Here is a 21,663-nt window from a genome sequence, read left to right as displayed (position 1 = left end):
CATGCATTTATTTGGATTTAGCTCGCACCTTTTCATTGGCAGCTCAAGGCAAGTTACATTCAGGTACTGGAGGTATTTCCCTATCCCCAGAGGGCTTACAATCTAAGTTTATACCTGAGGCAATGGAGGGTAAAGTGACTTGCCCAAGGTCACAAGGAATGTCAGCGAGATATGAACCCTGGCTTCCCTGGTCCTCAGCCTGCTTCTCTCACCATTAACCTGCTTCTCAACTCCCATCATATCTAGGGACGTTCAGTGGAAAAAAATTAATTTTTGGTTCATTTTTAGGAGTTATTTTCCCCACAAATTTCAGTTCATGGCTTGCTTAATTTAATTCATTTCATTTGTATGAAAAAAATGAATCAAACAAGCAAACAAAAGAAAAACACATAACGGCCAAAAAAACCAAAAACTAGGCCTCTCTCCTACCTTCCCGGAAAAATGCCCGGACCAGGAACCCTCTAGCCCCCCACTTACCCGGTCCGGTGGGGATCGCCAGCTACGGGCCTAGCCTCAGACTTATATAGACAGAGGCCATGGTTGGTCATCACGGCCCAAGTTGGAGCCCAGACCCAAGCCAGATGCTGTGACCCAGCCCCGGAGGCTGAGTCCTGATGCCGGGACCTTGGCCCAAACCCAGACACAATGCCGCGGCCCAACCCAGTCTGGGTTCCAATGCCTGGGCCTAGGCCTAGGCCAGAGCCCAAGCCTGGGCCTGACCCTGGCCAAGGCCCTGGCATCGGGAACCGACCTTTGGGTCGGGTTGCAGCATTGGGACTGGGTCCGGGTCTGGGCTCTGGCTCCAAGGCCCAGGCATTGGGACCAAGCCTCTGGAGCGGGTTGTGGCATTGGGCTTGGGTTCAGGCCAAGGCCCTGGCATCTAGTCCCAGCCTCGGGGTGGGCTGCAGTATCAGGACTAGGCTTGGGCTCGGACTCCGAGGCCCAGGCATTGGGTCCCAGCCTCCAGGCCAGGTTGCGGTATTGGGCCTGGGTCTGGGCCAAAGCCCTAGCGTTGGGACCTGGCCTCCGGATTGGGTTGCAGCATCATGACTGGGTCTGGGCAGAGGTCCTGGCATCAGGATGTGGTGTCGGGCTCCGGCCAAGGCCCAAGTGTCAAGACCTGGCCTCCAGGGTGGGTCAAGGCACCGGACCTAGGTCTGGGTTGAAGCTCCAGTGTCGGGACATGGCGTCAGGCCTGTGCTCAGGCTCTGGCCTAGGCTAGGGCTCCAGTGTCAGAACCCGGCCCCTGGGGTGGGTCACAGCATTGGCCTGGGTTCGGTTTGGACCCAGCCTTTGGATTGAAGCTTAGGTCTGGGCCCTGGCCTAGGCCAAGAACCTGGCATCGGGACCTGACAGATCAGGGTTTTTTTTTTGTTTGTTTTTTTATTTTCGAGGGCCGAGGCTCTATCATTGACCTATGCCTCTGCTGAGACCCCAGTGCTGCACTCGGGGCTAGGCTGCGGCCCCTGCTTTGGGCCTCAGCCTCTGCCCTAGGCGAGGCCCTGGCTTCAGGCTTAGTCCTAGGCGCAATGCATTGGTTTAAAATGAAATGACCAAATAAGGTTTGTTTCATTCAGGGCCTCATTCATCGCGTTTTGCACTTCATTTTAAACAAATGCACAGCCCTAATCATATTTTCATCTTCCTATTTTCTGCAAAAGTCACTGGTTGTAGATAAAACACATTGGTTCATGTTTAAAGTGAAGTGAAGTTTCGGCACCTATCTGCAAGATTTCGAAATAGACTTGGATTACTACGAAGCATCCTCGTGTGCCCATTACATTTCATCTCTGCGCTCTTGTAGGGTAGGGTTGTTCAGAGAGATTAGTGTAAGATTTAGTTGTTAAAATAAAAAAAATGTATATAGGGAGTAGTGGAACAGAGCAGGACGATTAACTAAAGGACACCTTAAAAACCATGGGGGACTGTTTTCCTTTTGGTAAAAGCAGGCATCGCAGATTTCTGTAATTTCATGTAAGTGATGCACTTTTGTTAGGAACACACAATTTAGACGTCCATGTGCCCGACCCAATAAACTTTTGAGCGTAAAAAAAAAAATCCCTCCTTAGCACGCCCTTTTTGTATGCAGCTCCACTTTCTCTCACATTTAAATATCGCATCGAGCACACACGGGATGTAGAAGCGTGCGCGTTAGGAAAACGGGCGCTGGATATGCCCCTCTCAGAGCTCAGCCAGAAGCCTCACCCCCCCCTCCCTTTCTGTGACAATAGCTTGCCCCCACTTCTCAGGGCCTCTCCCCCTCCAGCACTTGCGCATTGATTGTGTGCTACACAGTCGACTGCTTTTATGGCTCCCTGGGCTCTGCTCTGCCTTCCTACTCCCGGGGAGGGGTGGCCCGAAGTAATCTCTACTGCCTGCTTCCGCCAGGGTTTAAGGAAAAGAAAGTTAAGCCGTGGCCAAGACTGTATGCGTCGCCGCTGCAGCCGAGAGTGGAGAGAGCCTAGCCCAGGACAACACAGCTCCAGATGAAATTCTGCTTCCCTGCATGGAGCCAGTGCTCCAGATCTGGTGCAAGGGTATTAGGTATTCTAGGCAAACCTTATATGCTCGCACGCCCAGTCTCCACCCCCCACCCCCTACACACACAATTGAAAATTATGCATTTCTAATAAGATTTTGTATGAAAAAAGGGCATTCAAAGTTCAGTCTTATGAAGTAAATAGATCACAACTTGTATACTCTTTTTACATGCACTGCTGTGGTGCCAACCAGAAAACCCTGCACAAATGTAGACAAGATTGGAACTCGTATGGTATTAGGGATATTGAAATATGCGTTGAATGTGGGCCTGGGCTCTGGAGGTGGCTCGCAGCCCTCTCTTCTCTTTTTTTTTGGCTGCTGGCGGCCTGAAGACTCTCCTGTTTCTTTGGTCGCCAATAGGATGAGCTCAGGTGGAACTCCTCTGGGCCTTTCCTTCTATGCTCACCAGAGCATGGGGGACACTGCAAACAGAGGTCATGTGGCCAGTTTGACTGGCCACATGACCTCTGGTCACCAGGAGCGGCTTGGCCTGTTGGGGCCTGAAGCCCCGACAGGCCAAGCCGCTCCTGGTGAAGGGATCGGAGAGGCTGTGGGTTGTGTGGGGGAGAGGGGAAAATAGCGAGTAGAGGATCAAAGATGCTGCGGAGTATGAGTGAGGGAATCTGAGGGACTATGAGATGGGCAGCAGCGTATGAGTGAAGTGCTCAGAAGGATGGAGAAAGGATTGGGTGTGGTGGAGAGAGAAGAGTGAATTGCGTGTGGCATTGCTCCTTTCCTTTCACCCCCAAGGAGGTAAAAAGCAGGTCATGCTATTGAATTCCAGGCCCCACACCCCTGTATGAGACTGAGGACAGCAGACAGTGCTCACCAGTCTGCTCCTGCTCCCTAAAGCAGAGGTGAGCCAGAAGAGGAGGTGGCTTGAAGAAGAGGCCTCGATTTTATTGGCTGATGAGGGAAAGGTGATTTTCCAGGGAGCAGAATGTCTTGAGGATCACCAGGGATAAGACTTAAGAGCTGTAGGACTACTATGGGAAGGAGGGGGACAAGGACCAATAGGGAATTTATGGGGGGGAGCTAGGGATGGAGGATCAGGATCACCAGGGCAGAGAGTAGGAGGGAGTTAGAGAGAGCCCCATCTGCCTTCTGCCATCCTTCTCCTGCCAGTGCTCATCGAGCATTTTAAGAGTGTGAAGAATGTGTTCGGGTACGAGTGTGTGTGAGAGTTACATCTGGCCCTGATCCTGCCCTTGCCCGTCTCACCACCCTCTTGACTATAAATTAAGCCTTGCCTTTAGGGCTTAATCTGAGACCAGAGTGGAGCGTTTTTCTGTAATTTCTATGTCTTTACATCTATAGAAAATAAAGGGGGAGTATTTATTGCAGTATGATGTAATTTTTTCTTGTGGTTCCTGATTGGTTGCTAGCTGGCCCGTAGCCAGAATCATTTTATATAATGTGGGCCATTTAAATGGGCTTCTGATTGGTGACTGCAGCATTGGAGTTCCCTTGTAGATACAGGTTTTTGCTTGTTGATTAACGTGTTTGAAAGCTGCATTGATGTGGGTAGTATATTATGCTCATATTTTGTAGATTTTGTACATTTCTTAAATTAATATTTTCAATTCTGTTATTTTTTTTTAATTTAAAGGTTGTGGTTTCTTAGATTATTTCCCCTGAAGAAGCTCTTTATAGGACAAAACATGGACCATGATGGGTTTTAGCATTAGAGGGCCTTCAGTGTGGTTTAATTGTTAAAGGATCTCCAGGATTTAATTGCCAGGGGACTTTGATTGTAGTTCAACCATCAAAGGCCCTTCTCTTTCAAAGCTAACGTGACTTTGGTCAAGGGGCTTAATCGTTGGAGAATCTGCAGTGAGGTTTGTTCATCAAAGGACCTCCAGCACAAACATCTGGCCAAGGGTCAATTTTTGTGCAAGATATGTTGAACCTTATCCCAGCATTCATGGAATATTGTCTTGTCAACTGAGACCTTTTGAAGGTAGACTTGATGATCCATTTTATAGCATTCTATGCCCTTTTGCATTGTGATGAGTATGTTGTTGTGATGATTAATATAAAAAACATTTGTGTATTAAAAATTGTTTGAAATTGATCTTTTATCTATGTAAAATAGTTTATTGAATCTTTAATTTTGTTAAAAAGTTTGTTTATACCACTATCTATTTTTTTTGTATTTAACATTTGTGGTATTGTTTTAGCCACCATTTATTTTATTTTCATTTTAACTCCCAAAACAAGAGTCTTGGCTGTTCTCCTACCTGGGCAGGATTGGCTCCTGGGGCAGTAGTTTGCACAATTATTTCCCTAGGAGCCAGGGCCTAGAAACCTATCAGTGAGCCCTTTCACCCAGCTCCCAAAATCTCTGTGGAACCTGGTTGAGCCAAGAGAGTAGTGATCTGCCCAGGCAGGTGTGCCTGGGATTTTCCCCCTTGAGATCTTCTCCTCCCCCCCCCCCCCCCCCAGCACTCTCTCTAGCTTCACCTTAGGGCATTAAAGTTGGCATGCACACAGAACCCCCATGGATACATGGCGAAGCCTGAGCGGATACGATGCTGAGGGAGCCAGCACATGAGCAGCGCGGTCGGCTCCTATTGCCCCACATGCGACGGAGGAAATGATTCAAGGGAGTCGAACAAGCAGGACTCCATTTACCCTGTGAATGGCAAGCCTACCACCATGGAAGAACGAGGGACAGCAAGTTCCTCAGCCTGCGCGCGCATGTTATAAGATCGGGCGTACGTGTGCGTGCACCGGGTAGCGCATGCCATGGACGCCCGTGCGTATTTTTGAAAATCTACCCCTTTATTTGGAAGTTCCTATAAGAGTGAGTTAGTTTCCAAGTTGTCTCTTTACAGACAGTTTCAGAAGATGATTTCCTCAGCATTAACTGAATGGTTGTCAGGTTCTGGAAGTATTCCATGCTCATTCTATGAGGGCTCAGGCTGCTTCGTGGGTAGAGACTACAGTTCTGGCTCTGGAGGACATTGGTAAGGGGGCTACTTGGTCTTCCTTGCTTTCTTTCACTGAGCAATGCAGATTACATGTACATGCCAAGGGCTAGAGTGCTTTTGGAGTAGGTGTTCTCAAGGCAGCCTTGTCTTCTTCCTACTCATATTAATATGGGTTTGGGTACTTCCCATGCATCTGGACTGGTCTATCAGGATGATACGGATGGAGAAATTTAGTCTTACCTGTCAATTTCCTTTCCTTGAATCCTGCTAGACTACTCCTGGATCTTGGTTGAAAGCTTGGGTTTTGCAGAAGCTTATTATAACTCCTTAGGGAGAGATCGCAAAGTTTCTCTTATATAGTTTCTGTCTGACATATCAATCTTTCTGATCCTCCTTTTTCATTCCCGATGTGGCTTGGAAAGCAGGATCTATTTTTAAAGTTTATGATAGCGTTTTAGGAGCTTTGCTTTGACATAAAGGTAGCTGGCATTTGCCTGGCTAGACCATGCGAAGTTCTGGTGATGATATTTAAAGGTTGTGGCTCTCTGTCTCCATCTGCTGGGAGGGTGGTATAAACCCACACATCTGGACTAGTCTAGCACAATTTAAGGAAAGCAAATTAACAGGTAAGACTGAACTTCTCCTTCCTTTGGGATCATGGTAAGGAAGGTTTCAATTTGCATGCCTATGGGCAATCTTATTTGGAGTTGGAGGGCCTAATGTGGCTGTTTTTGATTCCATGTGATCTTACAAAAGCTTTTGTCTTGCCTGATTTACCACAGGCCATGCCAATGCCAATTATCTCTTAAGAGATGGAAATTGTACTTGCAGAGTTTACTGATTTTTGGCTTCTTCCTCAAAGAGCAGACCTCCCACACACCTGGTAGCAAGCTCTCTATTGTGCCCCTTCTCCCCAGGTCACCAGGGGTTGTGAAAGCCTCAAAGAGCTCTGTACAGGGTGTCGCCTGTCCTGAAATGAGTCCAAGAGCAGCATCTTGTGGTTGTGCTGGGGATGAAGTCTTTTGATAACTTCCATTCTCCCTTACAGCCTGGCATGGGCTGGTGGGCCTGCTGCAGAGCTAACAATGCTGTATTCTCTTTGCAGATTATGACAAACGTTACTGTGAGGCTGGATTCAGCCTGGACATTGCGCACGTGAGTACTGGACGCTCCACTGGGCTCCCATCTGCCTAGCGGGCATCCACTTTAGAACCCTAGAGAAACAATTGATGGGAGATTGTGGGAGAACATTTGCATGTTTATTCTGTGACTGTGATCATAGTCTGTAAGGATCCTTTGCTATGAAGAATTTCCTTAAAGCTCTGTGTATTTCCCAACAAGACAGAGGGAATCTGGATTATTGGGGATTTTGAGTAATTGTAGTCAATATGAAGTTGTAAATGACAATATTGCTGTGTTTGTGTTTGCTGGAGTTCCTTTTGGCGTTACCTCTTATGGCTTCTGTTTTTTAGGATGGAAAACTCCTGTTTGGAGCCCCAGGTGGATATTATTTTACAGGTGAGTCTTGCTGCTGTCCATATGTTCCGCAAACCCCATTTGTTTTTGAGGTGGTAACAAGTCCTTGGTCACTGCATCATGCCTTGACGACAACATGCGGTACCAGAATGCATCGACTGGCAATTACAAAACCTCTTCAACTGGACTAAGACTAAATCTGCTCAGGTAGGCCAGAGAAAGTCAAGAGTCAGATGTTCCAGAAGCACAAGAAAATCCTAGCACATTCCTATTGTCTGGCATGAACACATTACACAAAGTTATCACTCTTATACTCCATAGCATGAAATGCTGTTTGGAATCCCTTGCCAAGATTGGGGGTCCAGTTGTGCATGTGGTTAAGCTGAGCATTAGTTAAGACTGTAGGCAGTAACGATTTGGGGTCTATGCCAGTATGGGTTGCTCTATTGGAGAGGTTTTGTTCCCTCCCTCCCCATGAAATACACATGAAGGAAGATGAGAGTCCAAGAAATGTTTGCAGGATCAGAAAGTGTGCTGTGATGTCTTATTCTATCACTTCTCATCCTCCTTGCCATAGGCTTGATTGCGTTACCCACATTTTCCTCTGTTGTAAGCAATTACAATCCCGCCAACCCTCTGCAGCAGGCACCAGGGAGGCTGTCCAGGGACACCAACCACAAGGATTACTATGACTCTTACCGAGGTAATCTCTCCTTCTTCTCTCTTTCTCTCCTTACTGCTGTGGTGGCTTGAGGCTGTTCATTCTTGCCGGTCTTCAAAATGTTAACGCCGGGCCTCTGTTCTCTGCTAGGTTTTTCCGTGGCGTTTGGGGAGTTTGCGGGAGATGCTTCTGTAGGTATGTAGCAGTTTCTCTTGTAACTTCTTCACCTTTTAGTGAACATAAGTCTTTGGGATCTTGGACCCTGGGACTTTTATCCCTGTATCAGCACAGTGCGCCCAGACCATAAAAACAGCAAATTAAAAGTGTAATAACAAGTGTGTCTACCTTTAATTCTATATAATAATCACGAACATTAAAACCAAAAATAGCATCCGACGCCAAACAGGAAAAGTGCAGCCTTGTCTCCCCAAGTCCTATCAGCATGGCAGCAGATACAAGGGAGATAGCCCGTCTGACCCTGCCCCTCACCCAGCCCAGGTCTTCTCCTGTTCTCTTTCCGTGGTCTCTTTTTTTCCCTTCTCAGCGTTCTCTTCGTAGGAGCCCATGCTTTTGTCCCATTTTGACATCACATTCACACCTCGTGATGATTGGCCGGATTCTAATTACGGCTATAATCCCTATTGGTATATTCAGTACTACCTAAAGTTTTCTTGCAGCCTTTGTATTTTGTTTTTGGTAGACTAGGTGGTACGTTTGGCTGAGCTAGATACCTTTTATACTTTGGAATGTACTTCATTATATCTGACCTAACGAGGACTCCTTATTTCTGACCTATGCAAACTATACAAGATGCATTGCAGTTAAGAGTTTGCACGGGTTAGATCCTGACCACCAGCAGCCCTCTTTTATGTTTGTGTCCAAGGGTGAGAGGGCTTTTCATGTTTCTGGGTCGTTGCAGTTCTTGCCGAATTTCTTGTGGCAGCGTAGGAACTCAGTTACTCTTTGCAGAGGCCTGTGGGCATTTCAGGACTCCCTAGCAGAGGCTTCTGGGAGTTTTGAGGAGTGTCCCAGGCTACGCATCAAACCTTGCCTAATGGGGTTTCACGATATATTCCCAGTGTCCTTTGGGGCTTTACTATTTAGAAAGGAACCTAGAGCCAAGTCATTCTCAGTCCTTTGTGTTCAGCAAAGACGTTGGTGTTTTGTTTTACAGATTACGCTGTAGGAATTCCCAATTTCAAGAACACACTGGGAGCTGTGAGTATGGACTTTGTTTCCACTCCCGATACTCTGTGCTGGGACCAAGCAGACTTGCACACAGACCTTCCCTATACGCGACAAGCCCTTTTGTCTAATTTCCAGTGCTCAACCTATATCCTTTCTCTTCTCTGCTATATGTAGGCCAAGAATCTCAGTGCCTCCTGTGACTCAGAGCAGGATATGCTTTCACACAGTTTCACTGAATGTGGCCTCTTCACCAGGGGCTGAAGGAAGCCTGGCTGATTGGTCAGCTTCCTCGATGCTCTTTCAAGCCTCTTACTGAATGTCTTCCTTTTGACAGGTGGAAATCTACAATGGAAATTACCACAACAAATTTGTCCACCAATTCCTCGGGGAGCAGGTACAAGAAGAAAAAGCAAAGCAGTGCAATGTCTGTCTGAGACTGTGTGCGTGCGCTTGGTCTGTGGATGTGACTCTTCTGCACCCCGAATGCCATGTCCTAAGAGCCGGATCGGAGTGCTTGCCCCTGCAGGAGGAGCACCATTTCTGGGGGGAGGGGGCAGGGTTGTGGAGCTTGTATGGTGCTGTGCCCCTCGCTTTCTCAAGATGTCTTTTTAAAATCTTTTTTTTTCACGTTGCTTTCTGTGATTCCTCCGACTTAATATCGCCACGATATTAAGTCAGAGGGACAACAGAAAAGCAGTATTTTCTGCTTGTCTGTAAACGTTTGGGGCTCCTCAAGACTTAACATCAGCTCCGGGGCTGGCATTAATTTTTGAGGGTAAAAATGTGCGCATCAGGCATACATTTTATTTTTTTTTACATAAGAGGGTAATAGCTAATATCCTCATCAACGTGGCTGTGATGAATGCTATTAGTTACCCGCTGGTTTGGATGCACTAATCTCCTTATTGCATCAGGGGTTATGGCTGCGCATCCAAAACGCGGGTTAACCTGTGCGCTAGCCTGAGCACGCGGTAATGCATCATCGGCCTGCTTGAGCCTCCAATTCAATCGAAACCGTTCCCTACTGGGGTCTGGAGCGCCCTAAGCATCCATTCGCAGCTGCCCGGGGTTTCACCCCCTTGTGTTTTTTTCAAACCCCTTCCTTTGCCCCTTTCTGTTTCAGTCATCACAACAGGCAGGGCTCAGCCTGCACTGTGATGAACGGGCACCTCGATTCTTATCAGTGAGGGCTGCTGTACGAGAATGGGGAGTCCCTCCCTCCCTCCGTCCGCGACCTTCCTGTCCTGACCTCCAGTAGTGCCTCGTGCCGCACCTTATATCCTGCCCTTTGTTGCAGGTGGCATCTTACTACGGTTACGCAGTAGCTGCAGCAGATATCAATGGCGATGGGTAAGGACTGTTCCGGACGATGACGAAGCACATCCGGGGGCGATGCTCTGTTTGTAAAGGGGGAGAGCGGGAGAGACGTGGAAGAAGTAGCGCAAAACTTTGGAGACTTCCAGTGTGGGATTTGTTCCGACACAGAAGTAAAAATCTCCCACACTGATGTGACTGCACATGGGAGAGTAGGACAGAGAGCTTGAGATCTGTGGGGGTTTTGTGCCTCCTGCGGCAGATGTTGCCTGAAGGTCGTTGTTTAACCTTGAGGCCTTTGTCACTAAAGAAACACATCGGTTGGCTCACTGCCTTTCCTCGCTCAGTCGTCCTGCCAGATTTATAATGTACTACTGGCTGTTTGAAGGGAGTTCAGGCAGGCAGGACGACCTTCTCTTCTCTTTGTGTGTGCGCTTGAATGGTAGAGATGGGGGCAAGAGCCTCGCCTCCCGCAGTCTGAAGCAGTCAACGCTGTGCACCTTTGTCTGTCGCTGGAACCTTTTCCTTTCTCGCACGTCGGTCCAGCTGGTGCTGCCCCCTGGTGTCCTGCTGCAGGTCCTGCCTTCATTCAGAGCCTTGAAATCTCTCTGTTTGCTGCGGGCCCGGACTCTGCCAGCTGCCTGTCCTGATTCATGGGCATTCTCCACATGGGGCACGCACATAGCCTGTGGCTTAGCTCGCACATTACATTGATTGGGCAGCTTTTCAGGGTTAGATATCCTCACTTTGATATCCCCCAGACGACCACCAGGCTATGCCATGGGGGTCCTTTCTGTGATGCTGGGCTGCGCCATGCGCTCACCAGGAGCACTTGCACTATTACCTACGCTTGCTTCTTGCGCATAGTGTGCACACTGGCACTAATCCACACGCTCTCTGTGGGCTCTTGCAGAATCTCATGCTCTTTGTGCTTTTGCGCTATTGTGCACTGATAGCAGAATCTCACACTACCGTTTTTTTTGCGTAGGTTTCAGGGGCAGATTGCCAGGAGGTGCCCCTGTTTGCTTACTTGGTGTGACCCACATGGTCCTTCCCCCTACTCGGCACAGCTCTTGAGTGTTTTCCGTCTCTTCCTCCCTTTCATTGGCAGGAGGGATGATGTTTTGGTCGGCGCCCCGCTCTTCATGGAATGGCGGTCTAACAGGAAGCTGTACGAGGTGGGCCGCGTCTACCTGCACCTGCAGACCAAGGCCTCCCAGTTCGCGCCCGGCCCGCAGCTCCTCACTGGCACTGACCTGTATGGGCGCTTTGGCTCTGCCATCGCGCCCCTGGGAGACGTGGATATGAATGGATACCAAGGTAACAGGGGGCCTGCTGGGCATCCACCCCCGTCCTCCGCCCCATGCCTTTCGGAAGGGGGGGGGGGCCTGTGTGCCTGTAACTTTAGTGGCGGCAGCCTCCTCTTCCTCCTCCTCTTCCTTTGGGTTGCTTTACTGTCTCCTAGGGCCCCACGCATTATATGGGCTTCTTCAGGGTCACAGCCACTCTGTAGGCCGCGTTGCGTGCATACCGCCTATCTCAGCCCTCATTACTGCCCGTTAGCAGAACTAATCAGTGAGCAGGTGAGACGCACATCCTGCTCAGTTAGTAATTGCCGGGAGCGATGTCGCTTATGGAGAAACTCTTTTCTCTCGAGATGGATAGAAGTGCTGCACTCATTTTAACATTTCCAGGGGAGGATGGAAAAATGGCTCCAGGTGTATGGGATCAAATCTCTCACCCAATGCTACTATGCATGGAGCACTTTTTGCCTTTTCTTTGTGGGTGGTTGTTTTTGGTTTTTTTGGTGTAGACATGTAACAGATCCCATCACCTTCTGTTGTCCCTTCGGTAGATGTTGCCGTCGGAGCCCCATTTGCTGGCCGAGACGAACGAGGTCGCGTGTACATCTATGGGGGGCAGAGCACGGGGGTCATAGCCCACCCGACCCAAGTCCTGGAGAGCCCCTTCACCGGGCGTTCTGCGTTCGGGTTCTCATTGAAAGGGGCCACGGACATCGATAAGAACGGCTATCCAGGTATGTGCTGTGGAGGGAGCGGCGAGGGAGGCAGGGCTTGGGCTGCCCCCAAGCCTCCAATGCAAAGCAAGAGCTGAGCACTTCACAAGCTGGCCTGCAACCTTGCTTTTCCCTTCCTCGCGTCATTTACACCATCTTCCTTGTCTCTGCAGATCTCTTGGTCGGTGCCTTCGAAGCTGGAAAGGCTGCCATTTACAGGTGAGCATGGAAGGATGACTTGTGTCCTTTGTATTCCACCAGTGGATTCACTTAGTAACTTATTCATCGTTCTTCATTCCAACCTCTTGCTTCAGAAGCTCACCTCACCCCTGTGCTAAGGCATCGAGGATACCACTTTGAATCTGATTCTCACTGAAGTGCCAGACTGTGCCCCTATGATTTCACACGCATGTCCGTGAACACTGTGCACATACATACAGGTGGGGTTGTGGGCAGATGTGCTTTTTATTTATTGGTGCGCTTCGGTGCACATTTACATGCAGGCGTGCATGTGTTCACAAGAAGCTAGCGCTCTGGCATCAGGTTTTTTTGCTTGTTGGTTGGGATCTGCAGTTACGCTTCCATTATGCTTTTCTCAGTATTGGCAGCAGTAATCTCTCTCTCTCTCTCTCTCTCTCTCTCTGTTTCTCGTTCTGTATTCACAGAGCTCAGCCAGTGATTTTGGCAGAAACACAGCTCTTTTTCACACCAGATGTGCTGAATCCAGATGTAAAGAACTGCAAGATGCTTGATCTAGTGGGCCTCGTTAGCTGGTAGGAAAAGGGGACTGGGGAGGGTCCATTGCTGCCCAACAGACGAGCTCTGGTTTTTAATTCCCCCTATAACTCATCATCAATATATCAGAACATAAGAACTGCCATGCTGGGTCCAGACTAAGCCCAGCATCCTGTCTTCAGCACTAGCTAGTCCAGGTCTCTTGGAAGTACTCAGCAGGTCCAAATGGGGAGATCCATTTCCTGCTGCTCATTCCCAGGACAAAAGAAGAGCTACCAAAATGATAAGGGGAATGGAACAGCTCCCCTATGAGGAAAGGCTGAAGAGGTTAGAGCTGTTCAGCTTGGAGAAGAGACGGCTGAGGAGGGATATGATAGAGGTGTTTAAAATCATGAGAGGTCTAGAACGGGTAGATGTGAATCGGTTATTTACTCTTTCGGATAGTAGAAAGACTAGGGGGCACTCCATGAAGTTAGCATGGGGCACATTTAAAACTAATCGGAGAAAGTTCTTTTTTACTCAACGCACAATTAAACTCTGGAATTTGTTGCCAGAGGATGTGGTTAGTGCAGTTAGTATAGCTGTGTTTAAAAAAAGGATTGGATAAGTTCTTGGAGGAGAAGTCCATTACCTGCTATTAAGTTCACTTAGAGAATAGCCACTGCCATTAGCAATGGTTACATGGAATAGACTTAGTTTTTGGGTACTTGCCAGGTTCTTATGGCCTGGATTGGCCACTGTTGGAAACAGGATGCTGGGCTTGATGGACCCTTGGTCTGACCCAGTATGGCATTTTCTTATGTTCTTAAATGATTATAGAGCTCCGAGGTTAATGGCCACCCAGCTGCCCAGTGGAACATGCCCTCCTCTGGGGGAGAAGGGAGGATGACAGGCGTGGCTGGTTTGTGTTTAATGGTGGCCTTGCTTGTGTCCAGGTTCCATATGTGGGATCCACTTGACACCAACTGAACCCCAGAGAGTGTCCCCCACCATCCCAGCATGGCATAGGAAACTTCTGCCTTTCTTTTGCTAATGATGACCTTTCCCATTTCAGCTTCGCCGTCCACGTGTGTGTACGAGTTTCAGGGAAGAACATCCCAGAGAGGGTCGGTGAGTGCATCTGTGCATTCTTGGTGGTGGGGGTGGGTGGTGCCATGGGTGATGAATACTGTCAGAGCAGGGTGGGGAGAAGGGGAAGAGACGCACGACACCCAGGGTACTTACGAGTGCTTTCGACAAGGCAGAATTCAGTGCTGGGGGGTGAGGGGGGAGGAGAGAGGAGACGAGGCCAGCGGGGTGAGTGACCAAGGAGGGAGAGAGACGGCAATAGTGGAAAAGAGTGACAGTGATAAGAAGGTGGACCAACAGTGTCAGAGACAGATGACGTGAGAAGGGAAAGAGAGGAAAGAGGGACAAAGAAGGAGCAAGAGAGAGATGGCATCAATGAATAAACAGAAGGCTGAGGCGTGAGGCTAACTTTGGTTTATCGGTTGGACCCCACTGAGGGGAACATCGACCCCCAGCCCCACTCAGAAAATATCACAGAAAGGAGAAATAAATTGCCCTGTCTGTCAGAATGTTTCCAGTTGCTCCTGGCAAGACCCTGAGTACGCGGCAGGTGGGAGGGTAAAACCAGATCCGGAGAGTCTGTCCTGAAAAAAGTGGAAGCAGTTGATATCCTTAGGTAGGCCTGGTAGCGACAGGCCCCCACTGCCTTATATCAGGGGAAACTTCGCAGGAGGAGACTGCGGGTGGGGGTGGCTGCTCCAGTGCTGACTCAAGATGGGCTCTCGCCCTGCCAGGTCTGAATGCCGAGGTGCAGCTTGATCGCCTGAAGCAACGCTTTGCTCGTAGGACCTTTTTCCTGGACTCTAACCAGCCGAGCAGAACTGTCCCTCTGGAGATCACGAGGAACGCCAAGGCCGACTGCCGCAACTTCACCGCCTACCTCCGGGTATGCCAGGACTAATGCCATTGAGTGCCGCGGGTGTATATTTAACCGCACACACATGTGCCCAAGGCAGTAGCTAAGGACTGGGCCCAGTCAGTGCCAGGAACTCTGAAGCTCTGCTTCAGTGCCATCATCCAGTTTCACCAAGGAGACCTTGGAAAATTGCCCTGCTTGCCCCTCTTAATGCTAGCTCTGCATACATAGCATGGAGGATGAGTGCTCCCAAATATGTATCATCTCCTAACGTTTTGCTTGGGTGCCAGCAGGGGGCACCCTTCTTTAGCAGTGACCATCCTGCTTCCCTCTCTCCCTCCCAAAATGGGCCCGCCCCTCGCTGCTTCTGACCAGCAAGACTTGACTCAAAGGCAGGTCTCGTTCGCCAGGTTGCCCATCACTCCTGCCAAGCTAGCCAGCCATGCACTGTTTAGGGCCGGGGTCACTTTTGTTGCAATAATTTTATCAGTGATTTAGAGGAAGGAATAAAACAACAGGCTTCCCATTTGATGATACCAAACTCGGTTGAATTGTAAATATGCTGCAGGACTCCTCTGATCTTACAGAAGGAGGATGATACTTTAGAAAAATTGGCAAATACTGGGCAGATGCGATTTAATGTGGACAGGTGTAGGGGAACACGCTTGAGGCTCACGATTAGGCAGGTGCAATGTACTTTAGGGTGATACTTGCTAACACTTATTAGGGGGAAGACCCGGGGATATTCAGTGATTCTTGGCACCCAGCGGAAGACAAACCCTTGGTTCCCGTGACCTAAACAATATCTTCTACCTTTTCATAAATTAAAGGTGAAAGGGTGGGGTAGCTTTACGGTAAAGCAGGGAATAAATAAAAAAATAATAAAATATAACCACTTCTTGTCAAGTAATATCTAAAATTAGACATTGACGTTACTTGTAAACAGTTTTAAACATGAGATAAAATAAATGTGGTAAAACAAGTCGACCAAGTCCATTTAATGTGATGGGTGGTTCAGCCTTTTTCTGAACTCCTGGACTGGGTCAAAAGATGAAAGTGCTGACATAGTAGCTTTGTTCTTCTCTCATTTATAAGGTTGTATCTTACCCCTCAATTGATTACGTTCTCACCCTCCAAAGCCCATTGCTTACTCTCTTGCTCTTCCCAACCCCCACTACTCACTGTCTTATCCTCAGCCTTCAATTATTAGCTTTGACCCTACTCTCACTTCCCCAATCTTTAATTGCCCACTCTCTCATCTGGCAATAACTCCCTGTCACCTCCCCGGCCCTCATTGCTCACTGTCAGTCACCCTCAGCCCTCGCTTCTTACTGTTACCCCAGTCAAGGATACCCCAAGCGTTTACAGCCCCTCGAGGAGAAAGTCATAGTTATTGTGCAGTGGTCACCCCTAGCGGCCAAATGAAGAACCCAATATTGTAGGGTTGTGGAACGAGTTCTGCTATGTGCCCCCCCCCCCCCCCCAGCTGAGGACTGTCACTGCAATGGGAGCCCTGGTTCTGATTGATCTGAAGTCCAAAGAATCAAGAGGAAATTGCTGGGTCAGCCTTCACCAAAGCAAAGGTTTTAGAAGACGTAGCCATGTTGGAGAGTAGCTTCCTTGGTTGGTAAGGGCCTCTTTGTTTCCATGCTTTGTTGTTGTTTTTGAACAGGATGAGTCAGAGTTCAAGGACAAACTGAGCCCGATAGTCATCAGCCTGAATTGCACCCTTGTAACCTCACCATCCTCCAAGACATTACAGCCCATACTCCATGGCCAGACTTTCATTCAAGAACAGGTGAGGTTTGTTTTCTGTTTTATAGCTTGAAATAAATGCCTGCTGATAAAGATGGGTTCCTGTTGATATGAGGAAAGGATGATGAGGTTAGGGCTGTTCAGCTTGGAGAAGAGAAGGCTGAGGGGGGATATGATAGAGGTCTTTAAAATCATGAGAGGTCTTGAACGAGTAGATGTAAATCGGTTATTTACTCTTTCGGATAATAGAAGGACTAGGGGGCACTCCATGAAGTTAGCATGTAGCACATTTAAAACTAATCGGAGAAAATTCTTTTTCACTCAATGCACAATTAAACTCTGGAACTTGTATTGTTTTTATTGCTGTCATTGTCAATAAAAATTTCAAATAAAAAAAAAACAAAAAAAACTCTGGAACTTGTTACCAGGGGATGTGGTTAGTGCAGTTAGTGTAGCTGGGTTTAAAAAAGGTCTGGATAAGTTATTGGAGGAGAAGGCCATTACATGCTATTAATCAAGTTGACTTAGAAAATAGTCACTGCTATTACTGGCATTCGTAGCATGGGATCTACTTAGTTTTTGGGTACTTGCCAGGTACTTGTAACCTGGATTGGCCACTGTTGGAAACAAGATGCTGGGCTTGATGGACCTTTGGTCTGACCCAGTATGGCAATTTCTTATGTTTTTAGGCTCCTTCTTCAGATGTCAGATCAGAGATATTCACATCTAAAGACGAGTCCTATATTGTCTCAATAGCTCATGTACAGTATTTTGAGATAATTTATTTATTTATTTATTAAAGGCTTTTATATACCGACTTTCTTGATACAAATCAAATCAACTCGGTTTACATCGAACTAAGTAATAACTATAACCAACCAATCAACAAGAGACATTTTAAGAAGGAGCATAAAGTTACATTATAACAAGGATGCCTTAACTGGGAGTAGGAAAAAAAAGAGAGGGAGAACGAAGATAAAGTACTATATACAATAGAGTATGGGAGGGAGGCAAGGAGCCGACCTCATGATAACTTGTAAGCGTGATTTAGCGTTTGTTTATTTACATAAGTGATGGAACAATTCTAAGTCAGGCTGTTGGGCTAGTGGCGGGGAAGGCTCGGCAGAACAGCCATGTCTTTAGTTTCTTTTTAAAAGTTAATAGACAAGTTTCCTGCCTGAGGTCAGGAGGCATGGTGTTCCAGATGGAGGGACCTGTGATAGAGAATGTCCTGTCTCTGATGTTTGAATGGTGTACAATTTTGATTGGAGGAACATACAAGGATCCCTTGTATGCATCCCTTAAGGGTCTGGCCGTCGAGTGCAATTTTAGAGGGTGTAGCAGATCAAGAGGGGTCTGATGGTGAATATTTTTGTGGATAATTGTGAGTGATTTATGGAGAATCCTGAAGTTTACTGGGAGCCAGTGAAGATCTTTTAGAATGGGAGAGATATGCGCTCTCCGATTGGTATTCGTTAAAATTCTCGCCGCTGCATTTTGGAGCAACTGGAGGGGTTTTATAGTAGAAGCCAGGAGACCCTGCAAGATGGAATTGCAGTAGTCGATCTTGGAGAACAGAATGGCTTGGAGGACAGATCTGAAATCGTAATGGAATAGGAGCGGTTTGAGTTTTTTGAGTACTTGTAACTTGTAGAAGCACTCCTTTGTAGTGTGTTTTATAAATTGCTTTAGACAAGCAATTTATATAATTTATATAAATATAAATTTATATAATTTATATTTATATAAATTTATAAATGTATATAATTTATAAATTTATATTTATATAATTTATTCTTATAAATTATAAATTTTTATAAATTCTTATAAATTATAAATTCTTATAAATTATAAATGTATTATATAAATTTATATAATTTATATAATTTATATAATTATATAAATTGCTTTAGACAAGCAATTTATATAATTCTTACATAACTCCAATAAAAGCTATCACAGCCTACCAAGAACACAGTTTACCCCAAGAGACAAATCTGCCATATCAAAGCAACACTAACTCCCAGAACTCAAATAGCATTAACTCTAACTAGGAATGAGCACCACTACATATATTACATCAAAAAAACAGGAGACATTTCAAACAACATCCAACAATTAAAACTAATAGTGATTTAAAAAAAAACAACATACCAGGGAACTTTTGATTTCCAGTCACCTTGAGATTGTCCTGGATTAGTTTGAAGGGGGGGAGCGTACAGATCTTATCCTCTTTCTCTCCTTCATACACACACTCTTAACTCACACACACATACTCAGTGGATATTTCTTCTTTGCACGTGCGCTCACACATATACACTCACATGCATTCATACACATACACTTTCTCAATCTGTGGCTTTCTGTCTTGCACAAATACAAAGGCACTCACTCAAACTCCATGGCTCTCTGGCCCTCACACACACAAAGGCATGCTTTCACACTCAGTGGCTCTCTCCCCTTCTTATTCACACACAGGCATTCTCACATTCGATGTCTCTCTCTCCCTGACATACAGACCTTCTCTCACATGCTGGCTCTTACACATACAGGCACTCACACAAAAAAGGCACTCTCACACTCAGTGGCCCTCTCTCCACCACACACCCACCCAGGTACTCTCTCACACTCAGTGACACTCTTCCCTCACAAACACACACATACATACTCAGACATTCTCTTACATTCAGTGGTTCTCTCTACACAAACACACATATACTTAGGCACTTTCTCACATTCAGTGGTTCTGTCTCCCTCACACTCAGGTATTCTCTCACATTCAGTGGCTCCCTGCGCATATACACACACATATACACTCAGGCACAAAAAGACACTCTTATACTCTGGGTTTTACACACAGGCTCTCATACAAAAAAGGCACTCTCACACGCACACACACTCACACACATTTTCTCACATTCAGTGGCTGTCTGCACACACAAACACACACACACAGGCACCGGCACTTACATTCGGTGGCTCTCTGTGCACCTGTACACACACATGCGCATGTATACACACAGACCGTAGCATTCTCTCACATTCAGTAGCTCTCTCTCCTTCTCACACACACACACACACACACACATATTCTCAGGCACTCTTACATTCAGTGGCTTTCTCTCCTTCTCACACACACACACAAATACACACACATTCTCAGGCACTCTTACATTCAGTGGCTCTCTGCGCACACACACACACACACACACACACAGGCACTCTCTCACGTTCAGTGGCTTTCTCGCTCTCAGACACACTCATGATCTCTCTCACTCACACAGGTTCAGGGCCTCCCCCTCTCTTCGTCATGCTGCCAGGTCACAAGTCCTCAGTGGCCTGCTGGGACTTGTCTTCAGGATTTTACCCTGAAGTTCCTGTGCATACCCAGGTCAGTCGAGACAAGTGGGTTTTGCATCCCTACCAGCAGATGGAGACAGAGAATAAAAACTTTTCAAGCACTGCTACTTAACCAAGAGTGCCACCTGCAGTCCCTCAGTATTTCTCTGTCTCCAGCAGATGGTAGAGGTCCAAACCTGCAGTCTGGAGTTCCACGAGTAAATTAAAAAGGGAATAAAGAAGATACCTAGCAGGAAAGATCCCCGAGGTGTTAGGTTCCTTCATGGGCCATCCCTTAGGTAGAGCAGGGCAAGTGGGGGGTTGGTGGTCCCTGATCTAGCTCGACTCTTGTCTTTCGGGGAGGGGGGGGGTGAAAGCTGGTGGCAGGTTTGGCTATTCTGAAGGATGTCCAGGATAGGAAACTGGAAATTCTGTTAAAAAGGCTATTTGAGGTTTCGGCTTTAAGCCTTTGTGCGGTGGTCTGCGGAAGCTTGATGCAGAGAGCCTGCTTGTGCTGGGTCCAGAAGGCACACGAAAAGATGTCAAGGACGATGAGTGAAGGTGCTCAGGCTGCCCACTTGGAAGCGGAAGTAGCCTATGTGGCTGATGCTCTGTACGACATGGGTTGGACTTCCGCCAGGAATATGGTCTCCAGTGTTGCAGTGCGGAGGCTTCTGTGGTTACGGAATTGGTCAGCGGATATTTAGTCCAAAGCCCATCTGGGTAACCTCCCCTTTAAAGGGAAGTTGCTGTTCGGAGAGGATCTGGAGCAACTGATGAAGCAGTTCGGGGAGTCGAAGGGAAATTACTCGAGGATAAGAAGACCACCAAGAAGACTTTTCAGCCATTTTCGAGATGCGAGGAGATTTCGATCAAGCAAAAGTTCTTTGCCTACAGCACAGAATCAGGGCTCGGGCAGGCAGCAGTCTTTTCAAGCGCAGCATAGGACTCCCCGTGATGGTTCCGGCCAGGGGGTTGGTGGAAGTAAGATTGGCCAATGAAGGCAAACTAGTCTGCTCCTCTCTGGAGAGAGATTGTCCCTCTTTTATGAGGAGTAGACCAAGATCACATCAGACCAATGGGTTCTGGAGGTGGTAAGAGATGGTTACGCCTTAGAATTTTTTTGTCCTCTCAGGGACACCTTTGTAGTCTCCCATTGCGTCTCCCTGTTCAAGTGGGAGGCTGTGCAAGACACCTTATAATGGTTACAGTGCCTACATGCAATTGTCCAGGTTCCCACTAAGGAGCGGGAACAGGGAAGGTACTCAGTGTATTTCATGGTTTCCAAGAAGGAAGGGACTTTTCAGCCCATTCTCGATCTTCAGAGGGTGAATGCGGAAATCTGGATGCCATGTTTTCAGATGGAAATGTTGCAGATGGTGATAGCGGCAGTGCGCAAGGGGGAGTTTCTGGCATCATTGGATTTAATGGAGACCTATCTCCATTCTCATAAGGGCCGATCACCAGTGGTTCCTGAGGTTCGTGGTTCTAGGGGAGCATTTCCAATTTTGGGCTCTTCCCTTTGGGTTGGCGACAGTGCTGCAGACGTTCTTGAAGGTGATGTTGGTAATAGTGGCGACAGGAGGGAAGGAATCCTAGTGCACCTATACCTGGATGATTGGCTTACCAGAGCGAAGTCGGAAATGGAGTCGTCATTCAGTTTAGGTCATGCAGCTCCTGAGTTCGTTGGGCTGGGTGATGAATCTGGCAAAGAGTCACTTAGAACCAACCTAGTCATTGGAATATCTGGGAGCTCTGTTCGATTCCCAGATTGGGAAGG

The 21,663-nt window shown here is 47.4% G+C and overlaps 1 protein-coding gene across 1 annotated transcript in view; it reads left to right on the top strand.

The window, feature by feature from the left end:
* Positions 1-21,663, top strand: part of ITGA2B (integrin subunit alpha 2b) — a 40,097-nt gene that overhangs the window by 4,461 nt on the left and 13,973 nt on the right. The window contains exons 5-18 of the mRNA XM_029573688.1: positions 6,580-6,629; positions 6,947-6,992; positions 7,528-7,653; positions 7,762-7,806; positions 8,786-8,829; positions 9,134-9,193; positions 10,097-10,149; positions 11,225-11,433; positions 11,969-12,151; positions 12,304-12,349; positions 12,796-12,903; positions 13,920-13,975; positions 14,668-14,819; positions 16,462-16,587. Of these exons, the coding sequence (XP_029429548.1) occupies positions 6,580-6,629; positions 6,947-6,992; positions 7,528-7,653; positions 7,762-7,806; positions 8,786-8,829; positions 9,134-9,193; positions 10,097-10,149; positions 11,225-11,433; positions 11,969-12,151; positions 12,304-12,349; positions 12,796-12,903; positions 13,920-13,975; positions 14,668-14,819; positions 16,462-16,587 (1,304 nt within the window). The remainder of the gene's footprint in view (positions 1-6,579; positions 6,630-6,946; positions 6,993-7,527; positions 7,654-7,761; positions 7,807-8,785; positions 8,830-9,133; positions 9,194-10,096; positions 10,150-11,224; positions 11,434-11,968; positions 12,152-12,303; positions 12,350-12,795; positions 12,904-13,919; positions 13,976-14,667; positions 14,820-16,461; positions 16,588-21,663) is intronic.

Source organism: Rhinatrema bivittatum, chromosome 12, assembly GCF_901001135.1.
Source record: "Rhinatrema bivittatum chromosome 12, aRhiBiv1.1, whole genome shotgun sequence".
In the NCBI taxonomy this organism is placed as follows: Eukaryota; Metazoa; Chordata; class Amphibia; order Gymnophiona; family Rhinatrematidae; genus Rhinatrema; species Rhinatrema bivittatum.
Note: the sequence above shows the minus strand (reverse complement) of the source record. Positions and strands in the feature narration are given on the sequence as shown.